The sequence below is a fragment of the Rattus norvegicus genome, chromosome 11 (genome assembly GCF_036323735.1).
Source record: "Rattus norvegicus strain BN/NHsdMcwi chromosome 11, GRCr8, whole genome shotgun sequence".
Taxonomy (NCBI): domain Eukaryota; kingdom Metazoa; phylum Chordata; class Mammalia; order Rodentia; family Muridae; genus Rattus; species Rattus norvegicus.
The window spans coordinates 75,731,989-75,759,839 of NC_086029.1; the positions used below are offsets into that span (position 1 = coordinate 75,731,989).

At 43.4% G+C, this 27,851-nt stretch overlaps 1 protein-coding gene and 1 long non-coding RNA gene across 6 annotated transcripts; one reads left to right on the forward strand and one right to left on the reverse strand.

Moving 5' to 3' along the window:
- Positions 1 to 1,265: 1,265 nt before the first annotated feature.
- LOC103693581 (uncharacterized) lies at positions 1,266 to 2,584 on the reverse strand. Of its 5 annotated transcripts, none has more exons than XR_010056288.1 (3): positions 2,439 to 2,584; positions 1,534 to 1,761; positions 1,266 to 1,439 (listed from the first exon to the last, which is right to left on the reverse strand). It is a non-coding gene; the product is annotated as an uncharacterized LOC103693581 (long non-coding RNA). The 5 variants fall into 5 exon arrangements; XR_005491347.2 differs by having other exon boundaries at positions 2,397 to 2,482; XR_005491346.2 differs by having other exon boundaries at positions 2,368 to 2,449.
- Positions 2,566 to 27,038, forward strand: Timmdc1 (translocase of inner mitochondrial membrane domain containing 1). The gene is made up of 7 exons (NM_001007676.1): positions 2,566 to 2,855; positions 6,681 to 6,846; positions 10,869 to 10,957; positions 12,357 to 12,424; positions 16,957 to 17,035; positions 23,224 to 23,334; positions 26,507 to 27,038. Exons 1-7 carry the CDS (start codon positions 2,662 to 2,664, stop codon positions 26,655 to 26,657), a joined length of 858 nt encoding a protein of 285 aa, NP_001007677.1. The 5' UTR covers positions 2,566 to 2,661; the 3' UTR covers positions 26,658 to 27,038.
- Positions 27,039 to 27,851: the final 813 nt, after the last annotated feature.

Genomic DNA, 27,851 nt, shown 5'->3' on the forward strand with positions numbered 1-27,851 from the left:
CTGCTGACTCAAGAGAAAACTGACCATGGAAAAAGCTGTTTAGTTTGATGAGCAGAACTCTGCTGTGCTGAGGGACAAGCAGGTTAGCAAGTCCATGTCCTGAGGATGAGAGAGCTGTGTACGTTAGAGTGTATTTTGGCTACTCCCCATACCAACATTTTGACTGACAGTATTGCTTTGAGGCCTTTGAAGATCAGAGTACAGAAGAGGCAGAGTTTCTCTACTGGTAAAGGAAGGTAAGCCATGATAGCTTGGGGAATGTGGGAGGCTGACAGAGTGAGAGATGGAGAGAGGTGAGGCAGAGAAGTGAGGTGAACCATGGCCAAGGTCCTAGGGAAATTCTGGGTGGCAAAGGCAGCTTTGAATCTTTGGGCAAGGATGTAGCTCAGTGGCAGGACACTTCCCTGGCACAGGATCACCTCCCAGTACCACCTAAATGAAATCAGTCGCCAGTTGCCCAAAGAGAAAAAGCTGTAGAGTTCGTGAAACCTATCTGGTACTAAGACTTTGTGTCTACAGGGTACAGGATCCTGGGAACATTTGAGTTATATGTAATGATTTTTAACATTTTATTTCATATATTTTTATGTATTTTATGTATGTACTCTGTCTTCATGTACATCAGAAGGGGAAATCCGATCCCATTACAGATGGCTGTGAGCCACCATGTGGTTGCTGGGAATTGAACTCAGGACCCCTGGAAGAGCAGTCAGTGCTCTTAACCACTGAGCCATCTCTCTAGCCCTTATATGTAAATGATTTTGTTAGTTTTTGCCCAACCTTTGCCCTGTCCCCATTCATGTCTACCTGATTCTAGAAAGACTCTAGCTCAAGGTCTGAGGATCATTCCTAGGACCTCAAGGATATCAAATAAACGCACTCAGCTTTTCTTACATGTAAGCTAGACAGGCAGTACATACATTTCTTTGGGCTTTCAGGCCCTGGGACCCTGATCTCAGTGCTCACATCTAAAAATCAGACCAAGCAGGCATCTAGCTAGAGCCAGGAATTGGGGTCTGAATTCTTCATCATCATTTAATTACCTGAGGCAGGTGGATGGCTTAGATAGAGGCCTTCCTGGTCTTCAGAGCTAATTACAGGACAGCCAGGGGTATACAAGAGAAACCCTATCTTGGACACCCCCCCCCCCCAAGGATAATTACTTAACACCTACTTCATGGTATAGACTGATTGGTAATTCATAAGTACAGAGATGAGTACGCAGCTTAAGTCCTTGACATATCAGCAATAGGCAAGTATACCAGTGCAGTAAATGGGATGGGGGTTTCATTTAAGGCACTTTTCTGAACCTCATCTGTAGAGATGCCCCACAATCAGTTCCCCAGATACTGTCGATATATCCTTATGAAAGTTTGTAGTCACTTATTTAGGTACACGGTGGAAGTGATACACCACTGAGCTGTATATCCAGTGTGGAACTAGAAAAGAGAAAAGCAGGTGAAGGGGTTTGCAAAGACTGAGATGTGGAACAACCAATAACTAAATTACACAAATCAATTGGGAATATTTTACCTTGGTAAACGTTTTTGATTTTTGTCTTGGTGTTAAAAAGTTGTGGGTACAGGAGTCCAGAATTGGGTGTACGATACTCTAGAGTTGGTGTACAGGTGGTTTTGAGATATCTGACAGGTGGCAGGAACCATGCTGTGGTTTTTAGCTGGTCTTGTGAAGCCCTGGTGGCCTCGTATATGGCCAAATCAGGTCTTGAACTGATAATCTGCTTGCACCACTTCCGAAAGGCTGAAATTACAGACATGCCCACTTCATCCAGTGAGAGTGCATTCCAATGTTAACTAACTAGACTTGGAAGCACGACAGCAGAAAGTAACATGAGACAATAGTTGGAGTTATTAAACAACTCTAGATCTTTTGCCGTCTCAAGAGCAGTAAACATACGGATACTTGCATTGGAAGCCACGTTATGGGAAAGAAATGCCCACAGCTGATATTTCAAAATGAGTTTTTTTTTTTTTTTTTTTTGGTTCTTTTTTTCGGAGTTGGGGATCGAACCCAGGGCCTTGCGCTTCCTAGGCAAGCGCTCTACCACTGAGCTAAATCCCCAACCCCTCAAAATGAGTTTTCAAATCTCGAACCTATTCGGGTGCACCTTAATGATCAGGGAAAGGGGGGGGGGGGCTCTGCTCGGGGCAGGAAGCTTCCCCCGGCTCACCGGGTGGGCGTGACTTAAAAGCACTTCGCTTGTTTCTTTCCCTCACTGCACCTGCTCTGAATTCTATGCGACTTTCTGCATCTTAAATGAGCTATCTCACTTAAGTCCCTGAACACCTCAAGCTGAGCAGGCTCAGAAGACCACAGCGACGGTGCGCAAACACCTTAGGACCTTACTTAGATGAACGAAACAACCGCCAACTCACTTCCGGGCCGCGGCCGTCCGCCCTTCCCGCCCCTAGCCCTACCGGAAGAGCCTTCAGCCTTTCGTTGTCCTGACCCTTGGCCTTTGCACGCTGGGGGTGGGACTTCCGCTCTCTTGTTTCCGAGAGCTTCCGGAAGTGAGCCGGCTGGGGACCGGATGTGAGGTTCAGTGTCCCGAAGGGTTCCCTGGTGGGCTGTGTGGGTCACCCTCTCCCACGGTGTCCGCCGACCCTAGGGTGTCTGTCTCTCTGCGGATAGGAGGGCGCCATGGAGGCGCCGCCGCCTGCGCCTCGCAGCCGCCTTTGTGGAGCCTGGGGTCCTTTCCCCCGAGTCTTTGCTGCGGGTGCTGTGGCTGCGGATTCCCAAAGCTTTGTGGAGGATCCGGAGCTGCGTTCTTATGTCTCAGACCCCGGTTCCTCGGAATCCGGATGGGACCGCCTCCGGCAGCTGTTTGTCAAAGAGTAAAAATACCTCGGGTGTGTGGGGAGGGTTGCTTGCGGGATACCCGCAGGGAAGCTGAATGTTCTCTGCCCTGATAGCGTCCTTATGTCCAACCTGGTTGATTGACACGCAGGCTTTTGAGTCAGACTCATTCAGAGTCATACTGTTAAAACAGTATCGTTCTAGTGATACTAATACTTAATTTTACATATTGGAAAAATTGGACTAATCCGATTATTGTCATGTAGTATCACTGAGGACTATTATTTATTTAGAACTCTACAATATTATTGTTTTTTCGTATTTCATTTGGTCCCGAACTTTGATTTTTCTTTGCCAGTATATACGCCAAAAGTGGGAAGGACAGAGAAAATTGTCAATTTATTGTTATTTTACATAAGAAATAAAGTGATAACTGTTCTCTCCTTCCATCCTCTCTGATCCTTGTTCCCACCTCCATTTTTCAGAAATACGTGTATATGTGGGTCTGTATTTGGGTATGGGCACATGAGTGCAGATGTCCTTAGGCCAGAGCTGTCAGATTCCGGTGGATCTGGAGTTGCAAGTCAGTTGACCGGTTCTAAGAACTGACCGCGGGCCCTTTGTAAAACTAGTACATAATCTTAACTGCCAAGCCATCTCTCCAGCCTCCCAACTCTCCTTTTTGAAACAGAGTTTTGCTGTTCGTGTAGACCAAGCTGGCCTGAAACCCAAAGCAACAATCCATTTTCAGCTTCCCAGATTCTGGGATTACACCCTGGTCTTCTGGCCCCAGCCCCTCTCTTTTGCCCCATTGTGCAAATGTCAAGACCTCATCTGGCACAGATGCTACACGCCCAGCGCTATCTCACTTTGCCTAATATACTAAGATAAACAATGTGAAGAGTAAATGATTACTCCTGCATTACTTCCACCTGATGTTTAACTTTATTAATTAATGGTGAAAGTTTGTCTTTTCATGAAGTAATTTGCCATACTACACTGTGTTATCAAGTGATTAAATAAATTGGGACAAAGGAGCTGGCAGACTTGGATTTAATGATTCTATATGTTTCAGCACCTTTTTAAAAATTTTATGTATATGAGTGTCTTGCCTTCGTGTATGTCCGTGTACCTCATGCCTGAGGACAGTGCAAGCTGCCATGTGGATGCTGGAAATGGAATCTGGGCCCCATCGTCTTTGTTTTAAGAAATAATGTGTCAGTTTTTCTTAAAAGTCCTTGGAAACGTTTGTATATTTTTGAAAGATTTTTATGTAGTGTGTAAGAGAAAAAAATATACATACTACCATGACTCACAGAAGACGGTCATTTTTATCAGTACTTTAAGCCATAGAATTCTGGAACAGAAAGAAACTTGGAAAATAATCTAATGCAATTTTTATGTTTTTTGCCCATGATGTGAAAGGGAAAATCCAAGGTTCAGAGAGGTTGATCTGGTTGCATGCTGCTTAGCAGATTGCAGAGTTCTGCCCCACTGTTTCTAAGTTGAGACCATGCCGTTACTGAGCCCTGGTATCTTTAGCTGCTTGGGCTATCTTTGTGACATTTTAGAGCCTTTACTTATTTTTATATTTATTTAATTTTCTTTCTTAGAGGGACTTTAAGATCGGGTCCCATATAGCCCACGTTAGTCTCAAATGCCTGTGTAGCTGAGGATGACCCTGAACTTTTTTTTTTTTAAGATTTACTTATTTAAAAAAAAAAAAGATTTACTTATTTATTATATATAAATACGCTGTAGCTGTCTTCAGACACACCAGAAGGGGGCATCAGATCCCATTACAGATGGTTGTGAGCCACCATGTGGTTGTTGGAAATTGAACTCAGAACCTCTGGAAGAGCAGTCAATGCTCTTAACCACAGAGCCATCTCTCCATCTCCAGCCCATTGTCTATTTTAAGAGCAACTGTTAAAGGCTAGGCTCACAGCCAGAAATATAAGAGGCCATCCTACAAATTCTTAAAGTTCTAGTGTTTTATGTGTTGGAGGGGCATGATTTGAATTAAACAATTCCTCCTTACTTTAAATGGTCCTGCACTGCCCACTACATTGTAAATTTTCTCAGCATTTGTTTTCTTCTGTGCTTTTTAGGCATAGGTGTGCAAGCCCCATAATGCTCGTACTTGGGAGGTGGAGGCAGGAGGATCAGGAGCTCCTGGGCAGTGTGAGATGCTTTCTCAATAAAGATACTGCTCTCATTACTGTGTGCATCATGGAGCCCGGAACTCCTGGGCTCAGGGATTTTCCTGCCTAGCCTCTCAAGCTTTGTGACTACAAGCTGGGGCCATTGTGGTGGCTTCCGTGCTTTTTGTAGTGATTGTGTATTTCATAAAGCCAATGTTTAGATTGTGACTTCTTTTTTTTTTTTTAATATTTATTTATTTATGTATGCAAGCACAGTGTCTCTTGTCTTCAGACACACCAGAAGAGGGCATCAGATCCCATTATAGATGGTTGTGAGCCACCATGTGGTTGCTGGGATTTGAACTCAGGACCTCTGGAAGAGCAGTCAATGCTCTTAACCACTGAGCCATCTCTCCAGCCCGTGACTTCTTTTTTTAAAATATACTTTTTTTGTTTTTTGGGTTCTTTTTTTTCGGAGCTGGGGACCGAACCCAGGGCCTTGCGCTTCCTAGGCAAGTGCTCTACCACTGAGCTAAATCCCCAACCCCTTACAAATGAGTTACACTTTTTTTTTTTGTTTTGTTTTTTCGGAGCTGGGGACGGAACCCAGGGCCTTGCGCTTCCTGACTTCTTTTTTTAAAATGAGATTTATTTATTCATTTTCTACTTCATGCGTTTAAATGTTTGTCTGCATGTATGTACATGGTACACGGTGTAGGTACTTCATATCCAAGGAGGCTCGAAGAGTCAGATCCCCTGAAATCAGAGTTATAGACATGAACCTCTGTGTCGGTGATAGGAACTGAACGTGGGTCCTCGGCAGATGCCCCTAACCATTGAATGAGTCATCTCTCCAGCCTCTGGGTTTGGACATCTTTAGAATCCACATTTCAGATGTTTAAAATCCTTGTTTTATATATTGGTCTTAAAAATCTCTTGAGTTCAAGCTGGGTGGTGGTGGTGCATGCCTTTAATTTCGGCATTTGGGAAACAGAGGCAGGAGGATCTCTGTGAGTTTGAATCCTGTAGAGCCTGGTCTACAGAGTGTTTTCCAACATAGCCAGGGCTACAGAGAGAAACCCTGTCAAACAAACAAACAAAACAAAACAAAAAACCCAAAAAACAAAAACAAAAACACCAAAGCAAAGCAAACAAAAGTATCATGAGTTCATGTGGTATTTATTAGCTTAGAATTTAAAAATGAAAATATTAGTCTTTATATCCAACTCAAAAACTTTCCTTTGTTTCTAGGGTTGTATTGTATATTTAGAAAAACAGATCTGTGTTTTATTAACGAGTTTTCTTCATAAAGGAGCACATTTGTTTACGCAACACCAGAAATTGTTGTGACCAGTGTCCTGGAAGCTCCCCTCTGTGCCCTCTTCCCCAGGGTAGTTAACATGCAGGTTTTCTAACAGCATAGATTGGTTTTGTTCAAGACAGAGGCATTGCTTTTTCACTTTTCATTTGTTTTTGGGAGCAGGGTTACATTATGTAGCACAGAGTGGCTTCGAACTCATGACTTCCTCCACCTCAGCCTCCTAAATGCTGTTATCGCAGGTGTCCACCCAACTCGTGCTGCTTTTCCATAACTGCGTCAATTCCCGAGGGGATTTAATCAGTTCTGCCCATAACTGAAAATAAGGTGTGAGCATTAGGAATAATTCGAGCGCAGTGTTTTATATAACGTTCTAACAACATCTCCCTTCTGGTGTTTAGTGAACAGCGGAAAATCTCAAAGGAAATGGACTACATCTGCAGGGCAGCACTTTCAGCCGGCATCATTGGCTGGGCATATGGAGGGATACCTGCCTTTATTTATGCTAAAAGACGCTACATTGAGCAGAGTCAAGCAGAGATTTATCACAACCGATTCGATGCCGTGGTAAGTATTGATGGCCTAATACCTAGGGCCACACCGGTTTATTCTCTTTACATCTCGTTTCTGTTAGGTCTCGGGTAGAGGGGATTTTTGAAATGTCAAGATGAAGAAATTAGATGTCTTCCTTCTAGCAGTGGAAGTACAGATGCTGAGTATCCAGGCGAATTTCCTGACTCTTCATTCTTCAGTTTATCTGTTTAAAAGAAAGATATGCTTGTCTGCTTTAGCATCTAGCAGTAGATTACATATTGAATTTGCCTCATACCTCCTTAGAATCCTTTAGTCTGAAACAGTTTCTCTGTCAGTCTTACCCTTGAGCAGTTACACACACACACACACACACACACACACACACACACACACAGAAGGGTGAGAAGTGGAAAAAAGGATGCAGACTTGTTTTGTGGCAGGAATACCTGGGTTGGTATCTCAGCGCCTTGCTTCAGAGGTAACATCTGTTTGTTCTCTGACGCTTGGTATGAAGTTTTTAGTTTTTGGGTTAAGATAAAGTGTTCTAAGTTCTTATAATATAAAATTACTGCCTTTTTCTTTTGAGGAAATAAGTACTTTATAGATTATTGTAAATATCCCATTTTCATCTACCCCGTGCTTTTAGAATTCAATTCATTCTTGAAGTGGTTTTACTATTATGATTGTCAAATAGCCTTTTGCTAATTCTAGCATATTTTTTACATATGTGATTTCTGTTTATAATTTGTTTCTGTCAGTGTGTGCTCAGAAGTTCTTATTTATCCAGTAGCTATAGTCCGTCATTGCCTTTTCCTCTCATACTCCTGTCGCCTTGTACTTGGGACACGTGGTCCTTGTTAAGCAGTTCCTCTGCCCCATGCTTCTTGTTTGTTTGATTGTTTTGTTTTAAGAGGAATCTTGCTTTGTGGTCTAGTCTGTCTTTCAGCTCACAGTAGTTCTGCCTGGCTCAGCTTTTACTCTCATTCCAAGGAACTTTTTCTGTTTCTATTTTTGTTTTAGACAAGGTCTCTTTCTGTAGTCCTGGTTGTTATGGAACTTGTGATAGAGACTAGGCTGGGCTCAAACTGAATTGAACTCACAGAGGTCTTCTGGCCTTTGCCTCCCGGCGCTGTGCTTTAACATGGAACAAGTCTCTTGTAAGGAAGATTAGTATTTTGAAACCAAGACCTAGGCCTGCACTGTCTTCTACTCTTCCTGGGCATTGCTGCTCCTAGACCGCAGGCACCCAGAGTTAGAACTGGGCCGTATGTGTGTTGTGCTCCGAATGTGCTTTCAGACGCCTGCCGCCGCCGCCGCCGCCGCCGCCGCCGCCGCCTATTTATTAAAAGCTATGAGTTCAGACATAACTTTTAATATTTTACTCTTGGGGTGTGTGTGTGTTTATACTATGTACAGGTGCCTACAGAGGCCATCAAATCCCCTGGAGCTGAAGTTACAGGAAGTTATGAGCCACCCTACGTGGATGTTAGGGACCAAACTCAGGTCCTCTGCAGGAGATCAAGTGCTCTTTGCTGCTGAGCCTCTGTCTAGCTCCCCTATCCCCTGTACTAGAGGTTTTGACTTGCCCAACATCATATAGGAGCTAGGGTCTTCCCATGGGTTTTATGCAAACTGTATCTCATGATATACCAGACCTGCTGTTTGGTGGGCTAATAGGTGAAAATGTGCTGTGCAGACAGACAGCATACCCTTCAGTTATGAAGTTATTCTTTAACACCCTAATGGCAGCAGTGGTGAACTTCCCGCTGAAGTGCTAGTTAGAACTAAAGTACTTTCCTGAAGAGAATGTTGTCAAATGTAAATGAGGTAATATGTTAACTTTTTATTTCTTATTATTTTCAGTGTGTGTGTTTGTGGAATTCAGAGGACAGTGTTGAGAGTCACCTCTTGTTTCTACCTATGCTCTGTGTACCCTAGGCTAACTGGCCCTCAAGTTTCTAGGTGATTCTCCTGTTTCCACCCATGTCACTGTGGGGTGCTGCAGTTCGGTTTCAGGCCACTGCATCCAGCTTTTCAAACTTGGGTGGTCAAGCTTTAGTGGCTAGCTTCTTTACTGGCTAAGCCATTAGCTTATTTTTGCATAAAGGGCTCTCTGCCAATCTTCTTTTTCTTCGATTTTAAGCCCACATCTATTTTTTTAAAGTCCTTGCCTTTAAGTAAGCATTTCTTCGGCATTTGGTGTTTGTTTTTCTTTCCTCCAGTTTCTAATGGGCATTGCTATTGCTGGCTTTAGAACTGCCATTGTAGTTACTACTTAATTGACAGACTGCTTGGTTGAAACTAGCACTATTTGTTGTTGTTGTTGTTTTTTTTTAAAGATAGTGTCTTGCTATGTAGCTCTGGCTGTCTTGGAACTCCCTATGCAGACCACACTGACCTTCAACTAAGAGATCCACCTGCGTCTGCCTCCCAAGTGCGATGATCATAGGTGTGTGCACCAGACCTGCTGAAATTGACCTTTATTTACTGATTTATTTTTATTTCTTTAAAACTTTCCTTTCTTTTGGGGTGGGATTGGGGGTGAGGGTTACAGTGGATTTTTTAAATGTGTAAGAGTGTTTTGCCTGCGTGTATGTATATGTACCAAGGACATGGCCTGCTGACTGCAGGAGTCAGAAGAGGGTGTTGGATTTCATGGAACTGGAGTCATGTTCCCACAGTGACATGGGTGGAAACAGGAGAATCACCTAGAAACTTGAGGGCCAGTTAGCCTAGGGTACACAGAGGTAACTCCCAACATTGTTTTGAGCCACTATATGATGTGAAGTTCTCTGGGAGAGCAGTAAGTGTTTTCAATTGCTGAACCATCTCTCCAACCCCAACAGTGAACTTTATTGATGGTACTTGAGAGTAGGACCCCCTAAACCTTCTTCTAGGGCCCTGGAATGGAAATTGAGGGGAGATGCACAGGACACTGGGGGCTGAGTTGGGACCCAGCAACTGACGGTCTTCCTCTAGTATACTTGCTGGGATGGGTAGTCCAAGGCTTCCTACCTCTTGAAGGCCCGGTGGACCATAAGATTCACCACTCTGTTGCCAAGTTTGTTGTCACATCAGAAAATGAGCTTCACAAAGTGGCCGTTGAGGGAGTGACCTCAGTCAGCATCAGTGGTGGAAGGGTGGGTATCACTGTTAAAGATACGGGAGAGCACATGGTACCTGAGACTACACTGTGTGCACTTAGGGTGACTTTTTATGCTATTTGTTTCACTGCCGTTTTGATGCCATTTTACTTGGTAGCTTTCTAAAAGCAGCAGGTTAGATTCAGGATGGACTTACTGAGGGTAGGAACCTGAGTGGCCATGTCAGTAAACTTCTGTGGCAGCACCAGTAGATGCAGAGCCGTCCTCATAGCCATTATGCTACAGTTTCCCAAAGCAGGGCTTCATGGTCTTCTGGGAGGCAGTAAGGGATAAACTGGCTGTTTTTCAGGGATGCTCAAGATGTCATGATGACCTTGGGCCAGCTATGGAATAGAGTAAGCAAAGCAGTCAGCGATATAAGATACTTATGATCTTGAGTGAGTTGTCACACTTGTGGTTCACATCCTGATCTGCAGACAGGAGGCGACTGTACTGTGTCCCACACTAGCTGTAGTTTGAGCATATTAAAACCTCAAAGCCTCCACAGTGACAAACCTCCTCCAACAAGGCCACACCTCCTAATAGTGCCACTCCCTATGGCCAAGCATTCACACACATTAGGCTGGGCAAGCCATACCTATTCAAGCCACCACAATGAACTGAGTATTTTGCTGTTGACAGTTCTCTATAGAAGTTTTATAATAAGGAAAATGTCAAGGTATCTTGAAACCTCACAGCATTTTGTAAAAAGATTTATTTATTATATATAAGTACACTGTAACTGTCTTCAGACGCACCAGAAGAGGGCATCAGATCCCATTACAGATGGTTGTGAGCCACCATGTGGTTGCTGGGATTTGATCTCAGGACCTCTGGAAGAGCAGTCAGTGCTCTTAACCACTTAGCTATCTCTTCAGCCCAACTCACAGCATTTTAATAAATTGTTTTCAGCAAAGTGCGCATCGTGCTGCCACAAGGGGCTTCATTCGGTATGGCTGGCGCTGGAGTTGGAGAACCGCAGTCTTCGTGACCATTTTCAAGTAAGCTCTCAGTTGGACAAGAGTGTCTTTGTCTTTGTCTTTGGCGGCGGGCGGCAGGCAGTAGATGCTGGTGGCGGTGGTGTCTTAGTGCATCTCAGGTTGACATAGAATTCAGGGTTGTCTAGGCTGACCTCAAACTGCCTTAGCCTTCCAGGTCCTGGAATTACAGGTGAGTGCCACCGTGCCCGTGTTCTTTTAGGAGTATATCCTTTGAGCAAGAGGTCTTTAGAAACTGAACACATGAGTGTATTTAAAATGCCTTTTCGTGTGTCTGCGTGTGTGTGTGTATGTGTGTGTGTGTGTGCGCGCGCGGGAGCTCTCAAGTGGCAATCCAAGAACAACTTGCAGTCCTCTCCTTCCACCATGCCGTTCCTGGGGATTGGACTTAGGTTGGGCGTGGCAGTGAGTGCCGTATCCACAGTCATGTCACTGGCCCCATAATGCCCTTTTCTTAGTAACCCATATGTATATACTCTATAATAATGCACATAATAATGTACAAGATAACATATAGACAGGGCTCTACAACTGGGGTCAAAATCAGGTATAGGGGTTCTCTCTTCTTTTTCTGAGATGGGTGACTTGCGGCGTAGCTCAGGCAGGACTTAAACTCACTGTGTCTCCCGGGCTAGCTTCAAATTTGAAATCAGTCTCCTTGCCTTACTCTCCCACTCCTGGGATCGCAGTGTGCCGCCATGCCGAGACAGAATCGGAGTCTCGAAGGAAGGAAAATGCTACCAAGCCCGTCTTCATAAGTTTCTGCTTCTGAATGAATAATTTGTCCTGGGAATTTTATTGTTACATTCCTCAATAGGTTTACCTAAACACTCAAAGGCATCTTAGTCTAGAACATCCTGAAGGGGCCTAGACATGGGCTAGAGATTGGAATAGTAGGACTGTTGTTGTTTTTAATAACAACCTTTTTTATTATTTTTATTTTATGCATATTGGTATTCTGCCTACTTATATCCTATGTGTGTGGGGGGGGGGTGTCTGTCAGATTCCCTGGAACTGGAGTTACAGACAGTTGTGAGCCTCCATTTGGGTGCTAGGAATTGAACATGGGTCCTTTGGAAGATCAGCCAGTGCTCTTAACCACTGAGCTTTCTCTCCAGCCCCATTTTTGTTTTTTAAAGACAGAGTCTCATGTAACTCAGTCTGGCTTTGAACTTGATATGTAGCTGAGGATGAGTTTGGATGTCTGTCCTTTGCCTCCAGATGGAATGTTGGAGTAGACACATGAGCGACCATGCCTCGTCTGAGGTAGGATCGAAGCCAGACCTTCATGATAAGCAGCCACCCTCCCAGCCGAGCTGCCCGTCTTACTTCTGAGTGACAGTCAGGAAGGGATGGCATGTACTTTTTAAGTGAAATGATTTTTTTTCTCTCCTCTTCCCAGCACAGTGAACACTGGACTAACTGTGTATCGAAATAAAGATGCCTTGAGCCATTTTGCCATTGCTGGAGGTAAGGTGGTTTTATTCTTGTTCACATTTTAATTTCACATATGGTTTAGAATATATAGGATTTATGAATCAGAGTTGTGGATTTTTTATTGGCTTTATACTGTATCTTATTCAACATTCATACAAAATATACTTAGGTATAGCCTTGTATTTGACCCTTGGCAGTTATTAAAGCAGACAAGATCTTTGCTTTCATTCAGTGTTGCCCATGAGGATGTACAGTAACAGATCGTGTGACAGAAAGGAACAACAAGTAGGTGTGGCTTGGGTGTGACGTGGACACAGTATTAGAGCATTTCAGACCATTTACGCTGACAGCTGCAGACTGGGAAGGAGCAGAGTGCCCTCAAAAGAGTGAGGAGCTACACCTGAACTTTACATGCATGCTATGGTACATATCCATACATGCACACATACACAAACACACAAATGTGTATTTTTATACTCATAAAAATATTAAAAATTTACTGGAGAAGAACTCAGCCGTAGATGTAAGCAAGCAGAGGAAAGAATTAGCCAGGCATGGTGTCTCACGGCTGTAACTCAGCGACTGGAAGGCTGGGGCAGCAGGAGCCCCTCAAACTTGAGTGCAGTGTGGACTGTAGAGTAAGAGCAGAATGCATGGAAAAAAGTTTGTTTGCTTTCTGTTCCTTAAGAAAGGATCTTTTGGGGGCTGTAGAGATGGCACAGTGGTTAAGAGCACTGACTATTCTTCCAGAGGTCCTGAGTTCAAATCCCAGCAACCACATGGTGGCTCACAACCATCTGTAATGAGATCTGATTTCTGGTGTGTCTGAAGACACCTACAGTGTACTCTCTGTGTAGCCCTGGCTGTCCTGGAATTCACTCTGTAGACTAGGCTGGTTTTGAACTCAGAAATCCACCTGCCTCTGCCTCCCAAGTTCTGGGATTAAAGGTGTGTACCACTAAGCCCAGCTATATTTTTTTTTTTTAATTTTTTAAGGAAGACAGTGGAATGAACTTGAAGCAAGATCAGTATAGATTATTTCCTCTGAAAGGGAGAATTTTAAGAGCGAAGGGAGTTGATTGAGCGTACCTACATGCAGTGGAAATACGGATGGAGGGAAGGGGAAAGAGAACAGTGAGTAGCCTCTCCAGGTTTGAGCGTCTCATCTGCACATCTAAAGAACCACAGAGATTCACGTATGCAGAGCTTAGACTTATCCTTTTGAGGGTTTTGACCAAGCCTTGATTTTTATTGCTTAAAAAGCTCTGTATTCGGGGGCTGGAGAGATGGCTCAGCGGTTAAGAGCACCCGACTGCTCTTCCAGAGGTTATGAGTTCAATTCCCAGCAACCACATGGTGGCTCACAACCATCTGTAAAGAGTTCCAATGCCCTCTTCTGGTGTGTCTGAAGACAGCTACAGTGTACTTATATATAATAAATAAATAAATCTTTAAAAAAAAAAAAAAAAAAAGCTCTGTATTCGTTTCTCTTTGTGGCGCTGTGCTGTGCCAACAGCACTTTCGCAGGTTTCTGCCCCTCAGTAAAGAAAGCAGTCCTGTTTGGTTCTGTCAGAGGCAGCTTAGAACTCAAGAAGTCACCGCAAACCCTGAAAGAGAATGGCTCAAACCCTGAACCGTTCTGTGTGTCTTTATAAATTGGAAAAACGAAACTGGCTTTTTCATCTTGATTTTTAAATGAAGAGCAATGGAGTGAAGATTAGAGTTGTTTAAATGGAGGACTTGATAAATATGAAACGCCTGCCTGAAGTCTGACTCTGTGAGCACAGCAAAGAATTCCCTAAGGAATTAAGGGGATCTTGTCATCAGAAAATCAAAACATGAATAAAATTATGATATATGTAGAATATTTGGGGTTGTTTGCAGACATGTTGGACAGAATTTAAAGAATCAGAAATAAAGACTGAGTGTATAGGCTTATCTAACGGTGATATTTTAGATCCAGGAAGATTGACAGTTGATGGGCTAGGACAGTTATTAACTATGTGGAAAGAAGTCAAATTGCAACAACATTCAATATAACAAAGTTTAAGATTCATTAAGATAGGTAGAAATTGATAAAATATTGGGGGAATATAGCTGCATGTAGGTTGACTCTAAGTAGGATGATGTGTGTGTATGTTTATATATGCGTATTTTAAAGCATAAAAATTAATTTACATAGAGAAATGAAATTTAAGATGGCATTTTTAAAGCCTGTCAATTGAGAAACAAATTCCGAGTGCAGAATATCCATGTATGGGTTGTATACACCTTTAATCTGAGCTCTTGAGACATGGAGGCAAGCGAATCACAAATTTGAGGCCAGCTTGGACTACCTAGTGAGGTCCAGGCTAGCCTGTGTTTAAGAGTCTTATTGCCTTTCGGGGTTGGGGATTTAGCTCAGTGGTAGGGCGCTTGCCTAGGAAGCGCAAGGCCCTGGGTTCGGTCCCCAGCTCCGAAAAAAAAGTACCAAAAATAAAAAAGAGTCTTATTGCCTTTCTCAAAACAACAAAACCCAAAGCCAATCTTGAACATTTCTGATTGTAGGTAACTCTTTGGTAACCTTTCTGAATAACAATGTAGTAAGTAAGGTTCAATGCCTTAAACATGTTCATACCCTGGTATATTAATCAGGGGTTTCTAGAGTAACAGAGTTTGTAGAATGAACCTTTCCAAGAAAGAGGATTTACTGTGGTCAGGTAATCCAACGATGGCTGCCTATGAACTGAAGGTCCAAGAATCCAGCAGTTGTTCAGTCCATAAGGCTCGATGCCTCAGCTGGCCTCAGTCACACCAGAATCCTGAAGACGTAGTAGACTCTAATCCAGTGACAGATGGCTTTGCTGGCCAGACAAGAGCAGAAGCTTCCGTCTTCCTCATATGGGCCTCCAGCAGAAGGTGGGCCCAGATCAGAGGACTGCGTCTTCCGCCTTAACGATCAGATTTGAAGTGGATCTTATTTTCACTTAAGCACACAGAGGTGTGCACCTTTCTGTTTGGGGTTAATTTCAGATGCAGTTGGGTTGACAACCAAGAGCAGCCATCACACCTGGAGCCTGGAGAGGAGATTCAGGGTTAGGGTTAGGGTTAGGGTTAGGGTTAACCAGCACAGTGCTGCCTGCCCATGCTCCTCCCAAATTCACACTCTGATAAAAAGTTATCTTTAAAGTAGAAGTGTTTGCTCCTCTGCCCCAGAATTCTATTTCTGTGAGTTCATCTTAAAGAAGTGGTCAAGGGTATTCATATTTATGCACAAGAGTACTTTTATTTATACACTTACAAATAGAAAACTGGTATTGAGACAAAAATCTGTGGTATGTCCATGCAATAGAATAGCTACCCTGTGGGAAGCTTTAGTATCGAAAGCTAGAAATTTAACGATAATGGATTTAGTGATATATTCAGAGAAAATTAAAAGATATATAATATATATGTATGCATGCATGCTTGGCCTAATTTTATTTCTTAAAAATATTTTGTTAAGAAGACTAACAATATACTATTTCTGAGAAATGAGATTGAAAGTGGTTTTTGTCCTTAATTTAGAAAAAAAATTAAATGAATGTATAGTTTAATAGAATATATAATAGTTAAATAGTTAAATATATAATAAATAGTTAAATACATGAGCCTCAGACTAAACACCTAAAATTTCTTACCACCTAAGATGGCGTTAGTGTAAAGAGGACAAGGGGCCGGTGATTCTGGAGTGCGTTGGTATAATGCTTGCATTACACGCATTGTTTGCTGGGTTTATTCCTCAGCACCACAGACACTCTAGGTGGTGATGCATGGCTACTGTAAATTCAGAACTAAGAAAGTAGAGGGCAAAAGATCAGAAGTTCAGGGTCATTCTCAGCTCCTTACTCAGTTTGAAGCTACATGAGACCCTGGTTTTAAAAAGGGAAATAAACTGTCCTAGAAATACAATTCTGGTGAAAAGAGTTGCACTCCTTGTACTGGTCAGCAGGTGGCACTGTGTGCTAAATGCTGCCTCTGCAGGTCTGCCTGCTTGCACAGTGTAGTCCACCAAGCAGTACAGAGGAGTGAGACTAGAAGGCCTAATCTTCTGAGGCAGGTGAAGTAGTTTTTGTTGCTGTTGCTTATTGTCTTTGGTTGGGCACTTGGGAGGCAGAGGCAGGCAGAGCTCTGTGACTTTGAGGCCAGCCTGGTCTATGAAGCAAGTTCTAGGACAGCCAGGACTCTACAGAGAAACCCGGGTGGGGAGGTAGGGGATGGTGGGAGGGGGTAGGGCATGGGGGATGAAAGAGGTGAAAGATGTGGACGAAAGTGAAATATACCGTCAACTTTTAAGAGGAAATTGGAAAAGAAAAACTGGAATTAGAGCTATAGGAAAGACTGAGGATTCATATTTATAAAATACTTTCTTCTTACCGTAGAGCAGGCAGAAAGGTATTTTGATGGCTCTTCACACTTTCATACCTCATACCTTGTTCACGCTGGATTCAGAAAGCTCACTTCGGGGTCTGTGTTCTTACTGTGAAAGAATAGAAGTGTAGCATCTAAAGGTGATTTAACATTGCTTTTTTTCCCCTTTTAAATAGCTGTCACAGGAGGCCTTTTCAGAATAAACTTAGGTCTTCGAGGCCTGGTGGCTGGCGGTATAATTGGAGCTTTGTTGGGGTAAGTGTTAACTTGGTTTAGTCTGTCTTGTCTACTGAAGGGATTAGTACATAGAACTATATACTAATAAAGCACAAACCTAGTCCTCAGAGACTTTAAAAGATGTTTGTCTTGTATCATCAGGGGCCGTGACTATCTAGTTCCTTATTGGGGCAGTTATGAGAGGATTAAAACCAAATGCTTTTTTTAACTTAAAAATTGTGGATTTTTTTTTTTAATGTGTACATGTGTGTGTCTGTGTCTGTGCCCAAAAAGTGTCAGATCCCTTGACGTTGTCATTCCAGGCACTTGTCAGCTGCCTGGCTGGGTGCTAGGGATAAAAGTCAGGTACTCAGCAAAGACAACGCACACTCTTTCCCACTGAGCCATACCCCAGCTCTCACTGTCCACTTGTTGTATTTATAGTTATCACAGTGTAATTAAAACAGTAAATAACAACTCAGTAGCATAAACAGGATGCATATTCAAGATTCCTTTTCACGGGGTAAAATATGTGTAAACATCGCCAATATGTGAAATTACTCGTAAACAAAATATTCATAAGGAGCAAGAAAAATGACCAGAAAATTGTTCATAGAGAACACATGTGTGCTGTAGCATGTTAGAATTGTTATTTGTTTTGTTTCCATGAATACATATTTTACTTAAAGGTTCTTCTTCTTCTTCCCTAGTTAAAATGCTAGAAATTCAAAATGGTTTCAACCCTACTGAGAAGCTGGATTAATGAGTATACTAAGGCCTCATGATGGACTCAATCCCAGCCTTTAGTCCAGTGGGCAGAGGCAGACAGAGCTCTGACTGTGAGACCAACCTGCTCTATAGAGTGAGCTCCAGGACAGCCAGGGCTACGCAGAGGGCTTCTGCCTCGAAATACCCCCGTGCCCCAATAGAGAAGCTGTGTATGGGTTTGTGAAGTGGCTCAGTAAGCTTACCCCCAAGCCTGCTGTCCTGACTTGTATCCCTACAACCCACATGTTCAAAGGAAGGATCTGACTGCTGATTGTCTGTGACCTGCGCACCCATGCTCACGCACACACGTGCGCACACAGAGTAAGAAGTGTAATGGTTTAAAGACTTAGCAGGGCTGGGAAATCAGTTCAGCATCAGAGCACAAGCCCAGCATGCACAAGGCTAAGTTGAACCATTTGGGATTACCCCTAACTGTATCAGCATGCGTCTGCTAGGGAGAGTTTGCAATAGAGGTGTCAGCCCTTTCATTGCCACTGCAGTCCCCAGAGTGGTTCTCAGTTTGCTTTGATTATCCTTGCGTTAGCTTTGGGTTAAATGTTTTTGTCAGGGTTGCTACATAAGTGCAGCTGTGCCCCTGGTGTATAGCACAGCAAGAGGCATGTATGTCACCCATTATAAGCGTTAAGTATTTGGTATATTGGTGATGATCTGTGTTGGCAAGGATGGAGGTGAGAGGAAGCTGCACACACTGTTGGTGGGAATGTAAGGCAGGCAGATATCAGTGAGTATGGGGCTGCCTGGAAACTAGGGTGGATCACACTTGTATCTCAGCCCTTAGAGCAGCGGTTCTCAGCCTTCTGACGCTTCCACCTTTTAACACGGCTAGCTCCTAATGGCGTGGTGACCTCAACCATAAAATTCTTTTCTTGCTACCTCATGGCTGTAATTTAGCTACCATTGAGAGTTGCAATGTAAATATCTAATATGTCACCCCTGTGAAAGGGTCATTTAACTCCCCAAAGGGGTCAGGACCCACAGGTTGAAAACCGCTGAATTACAATATAAAAGACAGGAGTTCAAGGTCATCTTTGGCTACCTATATGATGCCAGCTTGGGCTACATGAGACCTTGTCTCAAAAAAATCAATAAACCAAAAGCAAACAGTAAAACTAAAACTGTTACATGATCCCGTGTACTATTCCCTGGCATGCACTAGAGGGAGTCTGAGTCAAACAGTCTGTGATCCGCATTTCCTCGCTGGGACTGAAAGCCAGACACTCCCTCCCTGTTCCTAGAGGCCACCCACATCTTTCTCATGGGCCATCCATGTTCAGAATAACAATCTCTCTCCTCACACTGAATCTTCTGCTCCTTTTCAGACAAAGGAGACAGCTTTTAAGCTCACTCACCCAGATAATCTCCTTCTTGATTAAACCAGAACTCCAAAATCCATATTTCCATGCAACATGGCAAAACCACAGGTGTACTAGAGACAATGGGACCCAGGAGACTGGATCCTAAAGATGAGGTGGACCAAAGTCTCATGTGATTTCCATCTTTATTCAGAGCATCAGACAGGGTCAAGAGGAATCCTTTAGTCAAGTGAACAATTACAGGACAAGTCACCCATGGCAGAGATCTTTCCACAGGGACAGCTGAATCATAGTGGCAGGTGACAGTGAGTCTCTTAGACAACTCACATCTCTCCATACACCTGGGAGGGCACAGCATGGGCCAGTCCCTAAGAACACTTGTGTGTTTTGAAGAAACTGAGGTCACAAGACTCTTTTGTCTTGTTTTGAAGTTTTCTCTCAAGCACTCAGTCCTCACACGACTCCATTCTTAGACCGTGTTCCAGCAGTGGAGGGATTCGGACAGCAAATGTGGGGAGACTTGAGGCAGGGCTCTCTATTCAGTTCCACTGCAGTTCTTTCCCATGTGATTAGGTAGGGAGCGCATGTGACTGAACACCCGTCATCCCGTCCCCACGTGCCTTTGCTGCAGTGGTTTTAACAATGCATTGACATCCTTGCACCTTGGTTTTTGGGAAGGTGCTTACAAAGACAGCCTGGTCCTGGCCATCCTTGTGTTCCCATTAATTGACATTCTTCTGAACGAGTTATCCTTCATCCCTGCTGACCCACCCATCTGCCATCCTACCACTTTGTCAGGTTGAATCATGGTTGTCTGTTCTGAAGGGAGGGGACTGAGAGGTTTGAGATGCTCTGTAGGGCAGGCCAGCCTTGACCTTGTTATCATCCTTAGCTTTCTGAATGCTGAGATTATAAGCATGATTTATTACACACAGCTGGATTTATGGATTTTATTTTACAGTTTTCTTTTTCAAGACAGGGTTTCTCTGTATACCCTTGGCTATCCTAGAACTTATTTTGTAGGCCAGGCTGGCCTTGAACTCCGAGATCTACCTTCCTCTGCCTCCTGAGTGCTGGGATTAAAGGCATATGCTGCTACCACCTGGCTTATTTTACAGTTTTTTAATTGAATGAAATTTCGTTTGTCAAAACCCACTGCTAACATTATTTTTGTTGTATTGGTAGTCTATAAGCTTGGTCTGGAGGGAAACATTGTTGAAGCTAGTGGGAAAATTTTTCCTGATAGGGTCACTAGTTTGGGCTAGCCTCAACATCCCCATGTAGCCAAGACTAAGCCTGAACTTCTGATCTTCCTACTGCTACCTCTGAGGCAGTGGGATTGCAGGCATGTACACCTGCCATTTTACCCCCTCTGTCAAACCAGCAAAAATATGTTACACTTATCATCTTGACTATTTTTTATTAGTTTTTAAAATTAGTATAGAATGGAGCATGGCATTTTCATAATACTTTGTTCTTATGGGTCCTCCCATTTTCCCACATTGTCACCATTTTAAGTATGAATTCAGTAATATTAAACATATTAATGTTGTTGTACATTACATCCCCATAATGTTTTGTCTAAAACCTGAAACTATATTTTTAAACTGTAATTCCTCTCATCACTCCACCCAGCTATTGGCAACCTTCTTTTTACTTTCCCTTCTATTTAATTTTGACATGCATACCAGAATCATACAGCATTTGAATGAATGGAATCACAACATTTCGTCCTTTTGTAACTGGCTTATTTCACTTGCTTACCAACTTGCTTGAGATTTATTTACATTGTAGCATGTAATGGTTTCTCTTTTTTAAAAAATTTATTTATTTATTACATATAAGCACACTGGAGCTGTCTTCAGACACACCAGAAGAGGGCATCAGATCCCACTACAGACGATTGTGAGCCACCATGTGGTTGCTGGAATTTGAACTCAGGACCTCTGGAAGGTCTTAACCACTAAGCCATTTCTCCAGCCCATGGTTTCTCTTTTTAGTAATACATAATTCTCTCCCTCACCCCCTCTCAGTGAGACATTTTTTAAATGTCTGCTGATGTATTTTTGGATTTCTTTTGTTTAGCAAAAAAAAAAAAAAAAGAAAGAAAGAAAGAGAATGTAAATGAGATTATTGAAATTCTGGCCAGAGAGAATTTGCCTTATAAAATTTTTATCTTGAGAACATAGGGACCAAATCCTGTTTGTCCCTATGATGATTATCTAAATCAGTCTCTTTTGTGCATGCACACACATTTTTTTGTATACATGTGCATTATGTTCATGGGTGTGGAGACTAGAAATCAATGTTGGGTGTCTTCCTTGATCGCTCTCTACCTTTTTGTTTATCTATCTATCTATCTATCTATCTATCTATCTATCTATCTATCTATCTATCTAGTCACACTGGGGTTCAAATTGAGGGCCTTGACCCACAGGAAGGGCTTTACCACTAAGCTGTGTCTTCAGCTCCATCCACTTTACTTTTAAAATGGGATCACTCACTGAAGCTGGAGCTCACTGACTGGCTCAAGATTCCCCTCTCCCCACCTCCCCTGTACAGGAGTAGAGGTACATGCTACCACACCTGACTTCTTACCTGGGTGCTGGGCTTCCAAACCCACGTCTTCTCCCCAAGCCCTAATGAAGTTGTTTTGGCTTTGTTTTTGATGTTTGTTTATTTTATTTTTATATGTATATGAGTACATGCCTACTGCCCTCAGAGGACTAAATAGGTCATTAGGTCCCTTGAAAGCAGTGTAAATCAAACCGGGGTCATCTGCAAGGACAACAAGTACTCCTAACTGCTGCCCCTGTATCAGTCTCTTAGGACATAGCTGGTGACACAGCAGTTGTCAGTTACACCAGACTCTAGAATATGAAGATGCTTCATGACTCTGTCCCTCAGAGCTCTAGTAACTTCCTTCTTCCACCAAAGAATCCCACCACACATCTTCCCCTCCAGGGCTGGTGCTATATGAATGAACTAGTCTTTGCATTTCTCCTCTTTGTTTGTCTGTTTGTCTGTCTGTCTGTCTGTCTCTTTGACTATGATTCTTTGTGAGTTTCACATCATGCATCCCAGTCTCCCTGGTATCCACTCTCTGCCCTCCCTTGCAGCTTTCCCCCCACCCCCAAATAAAAAACACACAAACAAGAGAAGAAACGAAACAAAGCATAGAAAGCACCTGTGGAAGCTGTGGTGTGTCACAGTGTGTCCCACTGTATCCCATAGTGTCCCACAGTGCACCCCTCTGTGCACACACCTTCACTTGCACATGTTCATTGCAATGGTCATTCATTGGCCCTGTTCAAGGTCTCTGAATTCTGTGATATTATCAATATTGGATTCTCACTAGGACTCCCCAGTTATCGCTGTTGCCCTGTGTCATGGAGATCCTGCAGCTTTAGATCAACAGGACTGACCCTTACATGTGCCCTAACAGTTCACAGATGATACAGAATTTAGGATAGCCAACTCTAAAGTCCTAGATCTGGGCCAGGGTGGTAGCTGACCTGGTCAGCCCGTTGGCTCTCCCTTATCTTCACCACCAGGTCAGGCTCTCCAACACCGCTTCAGCTAGTCACCCAATGCCACCATTCGTAGAAAGCCTGGTCAGCTCTCCCACTCTTATGACCTCTGGGCCAGCTCTCCCAACTATCACAGGTGGTGAAGGGCAAGGGCTAGGGGGGCAGATGAGTGGCAAGGGCAGCTCTCTTACGCTCACACCCACCTGCTCCCCCTCCATCAGGGCTGGCTCTACTGTGCTGCCCAGGTGAGGTGTAGGACCTGCTCTCCTGAGTGCTACAGCCAGCAAGGGGCAGGGGCAGCTCACCAGCTCTCGTGGCCTAGGTGCCAAAGGGCAAGGGGGCTGTTGGTTTATTTCTTATTAATGATTTAAACAAACAAACACGCAAACCATTTCTAGATCTATTGCTGTTTTATGCCAGTCAAAGAAACTACAATGATTGTTTTTCTTTGTTGTATAACCCTGGAAAAATATTACCTTGGTATTTTTTTCTGTATCTGACAGTGCACAAGCAGCTCTGTGGTAGGTGAGCAGGCACTCACTCCTGTGTGGAGCAGGCTAATGACTTTCTCCTTGAACTTTGTGTTTCCCCTCAGCACGCCGATGGGGAGCTTGCTGATGGCCCTCGAGAAGCACTGTGGTGAGACAGTTCAAGAGAGGAGACAGAAGGACAGGGAGGCACAGCAGGAGCAGAGGCTGGAAGAGTGGTAAGGAGTCCGAAGGCCATGGTCTGACTTCCTAGCACAGTCCAGATAATGGACAGAGTTCTGTGAAGCACTCTTCAGGTCCCTACAGTCTGCTTCTCCTGAGTCTGTCAGGTCTCCTAGTCTGTATTGTCTAAGACCGTTTCATTAGGGAAGAGGAAAATGAAAGGCACTGATTTTATGTTTTAATCTGACCAGGCTGTTTCTTTAGGTCAGCCTGTCTGTCCTTTTTTTCTTTCCTTCCTCTCCTCTCCTCTCCTCTCCTCTCCTCTCCTCTCCTCTCCTCTCCTCTCCTCTCCTCTCCTCCCCTCCCCTCCCCTCCCCTCCCCTTCCCTCCCTTCCCCTCCCCTTCCCTTTCTTTTCCTTTCCTTTCCTTTCCCTACCCTCCCCCTCCCTCCCTCCCTTCCTTCCTTCCTTCCTTCCTTCCTTCCTTCCTTCCTTCCTTCCTTCCTAGCCCCTCTGTGTATCAGTAGGTTTACCTAGACACTACATGCACATTGGTAAATGGTTGTTTACAAGAGCATAAGCAACTTAGAAGAGGCTGTTCTTGCCTCTTCTGCTTCCTCAGTGATCATACAGACTATAAATGAATTCTTAGGATCAGGCAGGGCCTCCTGAACCTCTCTCTGATCCATGAAGGAGTTGTGACTGGCCCAACCTTATGAAGTCTTGTGCAGGTGTTCACAGCTGCTCTGTGGGCACAAGGCTGCAGCCATCTGTGCTGGGAAGACAGTGTTCACAGCCTAGTTTCTCAGCTCCTAAAGCCCTTCTGTCCTCCCTCCCTCTATAATATTCCCCTGAGTCTTGGGGGGCGGTGATGTAGATGGGTGCTTCTATTTTTAAGATATCTGGGTGCCGAGACAAGGTGATCTCCATGAGTTCTAGGTTTTTATATATATATGAGACTTGGTCTCATGGGGGGGGGGAGTAAAAATGTTACTTGCTGTGTCCACATTTGAAAGTTTACTTACTGATGTAGTCAAAAAGCTGAAGTAGATGGATTGCTGCTGCAAAGCCTGAAAGCCTGAAAGCCTTTGTGCTTCTGTCTGGTGGTTTCATGTGCTACAGTGTGGCTTTTGTTTTTCAGTGCTGGAGATTTACTAGGATCTTCGCAATGCTAGACAAGCACTCTATGGATGAACTGCATCTCCAGGCACCCTTTAATTTTTGTTTTGAGACAGTATCTCACCAGGTTGCCCAGACTGGCCTTTGCACTCAAAATACTCTTTGGTCAGCCTCCTAGTAACTGGGATTACAGGTCTGTGCCAACAGGCCTGACCTAATACTCTCCATTTCTAGGGTAGGATGGTAAGACTGATGACTGACTGTCCACGCCCAGCCGCTGTCATCTGCACGCTTGCGTGCTCGTGTCCATCACGGGTAACTCCTGGGCGTCTGAGATGACATCTGCTGGCCTTGCTGCTGCTTTCCTAATTGGTCAGATAAGCAGTTTTTTTCAGGAATTTTATTTGAAATTTTTTTTTTTGTTTTACACACATACATACACACATTTGTAATTACAGATACACAGTTGTAATTGCACTAAGTAGGTCTCTTCTCAAGGACTTAAATGCAACAGGAGAAAAAGCATTAATTTGGAGCCAATAATACCTTGAAAACGGCTTACATTTCAGCTTGACTGTAAATTAGGTTTCATAGTTTATTTTGAGAGTCTCAATATTTTGCTCAACCCAGCCTCAGATTCTCAATAGTCCTCTTGACTATTGGGAATATAGATATGTGCTGCCCTGAGGGATGATTTAGCTGTGACAATGGGTACTTTCCTTAACTTTAAGTCCTTTGTTTGTCCGGTTGCTTTAGGGACAGAATTTACTCTAATTCTCAACATTGTTTTTGCTCTTCCTCTGTGTGGTAAGAGGGCATGTGGAGCATGTAGTTGTCTAGGTTCTAGGATGAAGCATTTAAACTCTAAGTGGCAACATAAAATCTAATACTGTGAATTATTAAAACCTTGGGAACATTACTTTTTTGTAGTGTCCCAAATGTCATAGAAACCTTCCTTTTTTAAAAACAACGGATTAAGAAAATGATTAGAAAGGAAAGAATATTACCTATTTGGTTATGATACAGAATGCTAAGAAAGAATTAACATTTGGGGAAATATGAACAAATAATGATTATATTCCAATTATAAAAAGGGAAAAAACAAGAGTTTATCAGTGACAGCGATAACATGAAATATAGAAAGTAGGGAATTCTTCAGCTAAGAAGAACAATGTTAATGTAGAAGCTAGAGAGATGTCCCTGACTGCTCTTCCAGAGGACCTAGATTTGGTTCACAGAGCTCACGTGGTAGCTATAACTGTCTGTAGTTGGGGGAATCTGATATCCTCTTCTGGCCTCTGGAGGCATCAGGCATACATGTGTTACATAGACGTACATGCATCAAAATACCCATACATGTAAAATAAGAATAAAAAATTTTAATGTGTAGCTTACATGGGTCATGAAAATGTATATAGTATTTCTAAGAAGAGTCAGTTCCAATGGTTATGTGATTTTTTTATATCTGTGCCTTTGTGCTTGAAAAGAATATAGAGAAATGGTTTTTAAAATTGTCCTAGCAAAAAATAGAGAAGATTAAACATGGTAGGGTAGAAGAATGGTCAAATTGGATTGGGTGGAGACTGAAGTTGTAGACTGCCTTGATAATCAAAGGAAGATACTAAGATTCTATTTAGGAAAAGAACTGATCTGTTAGAAATTTGACTCTACTTCTCATAAATGTGTATCTGATTGTAAGTATCTATAGAGTTTTCCTATATGACTTCACCTAGATTATTATTGCATATCCTCATGAGCCACAGGTCTGGTGGGAGCGTTTACATCGTGGCAGAGGCCCCCAGTCCCTTAGGTCTGAAGGGTAGGAGAGCAGCCCAGCTTTGAGATGTAAGCCTTAGCACGGGTTCATTACTCCTGGAAGAGCTGCAGGACAGTGTCCCAGAATATGGTAGTCGTCTAGTGGCCATGTTGGTACTGGACTGGAAATCATGGTTACACTGAAAGTGGAGTCTCATAGGAGAGAGAAGCAAGTCTGTATTGTGAATGCAAGGGCCAATATTTGCTCCTAAGTTTCGTAGTTTCCCCTTTGTTGGCAGTCTCTGTAAACACAGGTGCTAAAGCAGTACTTGATGGGTCTGTCTTTTTATTGTAGGAGACGCAATCTGCAGGTCACTGAGCTTCTCCCTATGGAAATTGAAAGTGGCTTAGAGAAGATTCAGCCTGAGAAAGATGCTCAGAGAATTGAGGAGCTGCTACGCCTGCCTAGGAACCCTGCATCACCAGATAAACAAAGCGAGGACTGAGGACCAGGGTCTGTGTCTGGGAAGGCCAGTGCAGGCTGCTCCTTGCCAGCCTGCTGACTGACGTGAGTGCTGGCAGCTGCGGTCGCAGTGGCTTGTCTTTGGTATTTTTTAATATCAAGAATTAGGCACTCTGCTCTGGGCAAGGTGTCACTGACCAGTAATTCCGGCTGCTTGGGAAGGAGGCTGAGAAAGGAAGTCAGTGTGAGGCCAGCTAGAGCTGCCTGGTGAGAACCTGGTTCAACATGTGCACCCACAGAAACCAAGAGCAGAACCAACCGACAGCCCAAGTGTTCTTCTTTATTCTGATCATTGATCCGTCTAAACACCTAACATTTCTCTATCTTGCTAGATGTTATACCAGTAAAATTCTTCCCAAAAGATTCAAATTGTGTTGTTGGGATTGCCTATTCATGCCTCAGTCTCTTAAGAATGTTCTTTTGGAGTAACTGAAAGGAGAAGGACCTAGATAGAGAACGGTCAGTGAGATCTCTTCTTTTGGCCCTCTAATAGTGTGGGCCTCTGTATATTTAGTTGTTTGGATTTTCTTTTAACAAGAGTAAAAGGTGATTCCTGCGCCATTTGAATGTGATTTAACAAACTGGAAGCAGTGAGTATTTTTTTTTTTTTTGGAGCTGAGGACCGAACCCAGAGCCTTGCGCCTCTACCACTGAGCTAAATCCCCAACCCCCAGCAGTGAGTATTATTAAAGATGCACTCCAGCTTTGTTCCCTCTCCCACGACACCAGCAAAGCAGCACACAGGAGATGCTTAGAGGTAACTTGCCATCCCTACAGTAAGGAGCCAGCCGCCTGACAGAAGCCATCTTATAGATCAGCTACGGACAAACGGCAGGAAGTGCAAGACCAAGTCACGTGGACAGCACTTTTCTGGTCTTTGAGGGTTTTTTGTTTTGTTTTGTTTTTGTTTTTTCAGTTTTAGTTATGTGCAGTTAGTGGTCTGAAACCAGGCAGTATGCTTCCCTGCATCCTGTGATTTGCTCATCAAACAAATTCGTTACACTAGGCGTTGCTTGAACTCAGTTTGTAACTACTTGGTCAGTTATGGGACCGAGCTTACCCTGGGGGAGATGATGGAGTAGAACTAGTGGAACTATGTGTCCACTCAGAAGTAACTGCTTCCTGGCTGGCTGGAGGAAGTTCCCACAGTTTGGGTGGCCACAAAAGTCTTTTGGTA

Excerpts from the sequence above, each read along its gene's own strand:
- Timmdc1 (NM_001007676.1), top strand. The coding sequence starts at position 2,662 with ATGGAGGCGCCGCCGCCTGCGCCTCGCAGCCGCCTTTGTGGAGCCTGG. Across the intron at positions 6,847-10,868 it reads ACAACCGATTCGATGCCGTG|CAAAGTGCGCATCGTGCTGC; the intron begins GTAAGTATTGAT and ends AATTGTTTTCAG. Across the intron at positions 23,335-26,506 it reads GAGCAGAGGCTGGAAGAGTG|GAGACGCAATCTGCAGGTCA; the intron begins GTAAGGAGTCCG and ends TTTTTATTGTAG.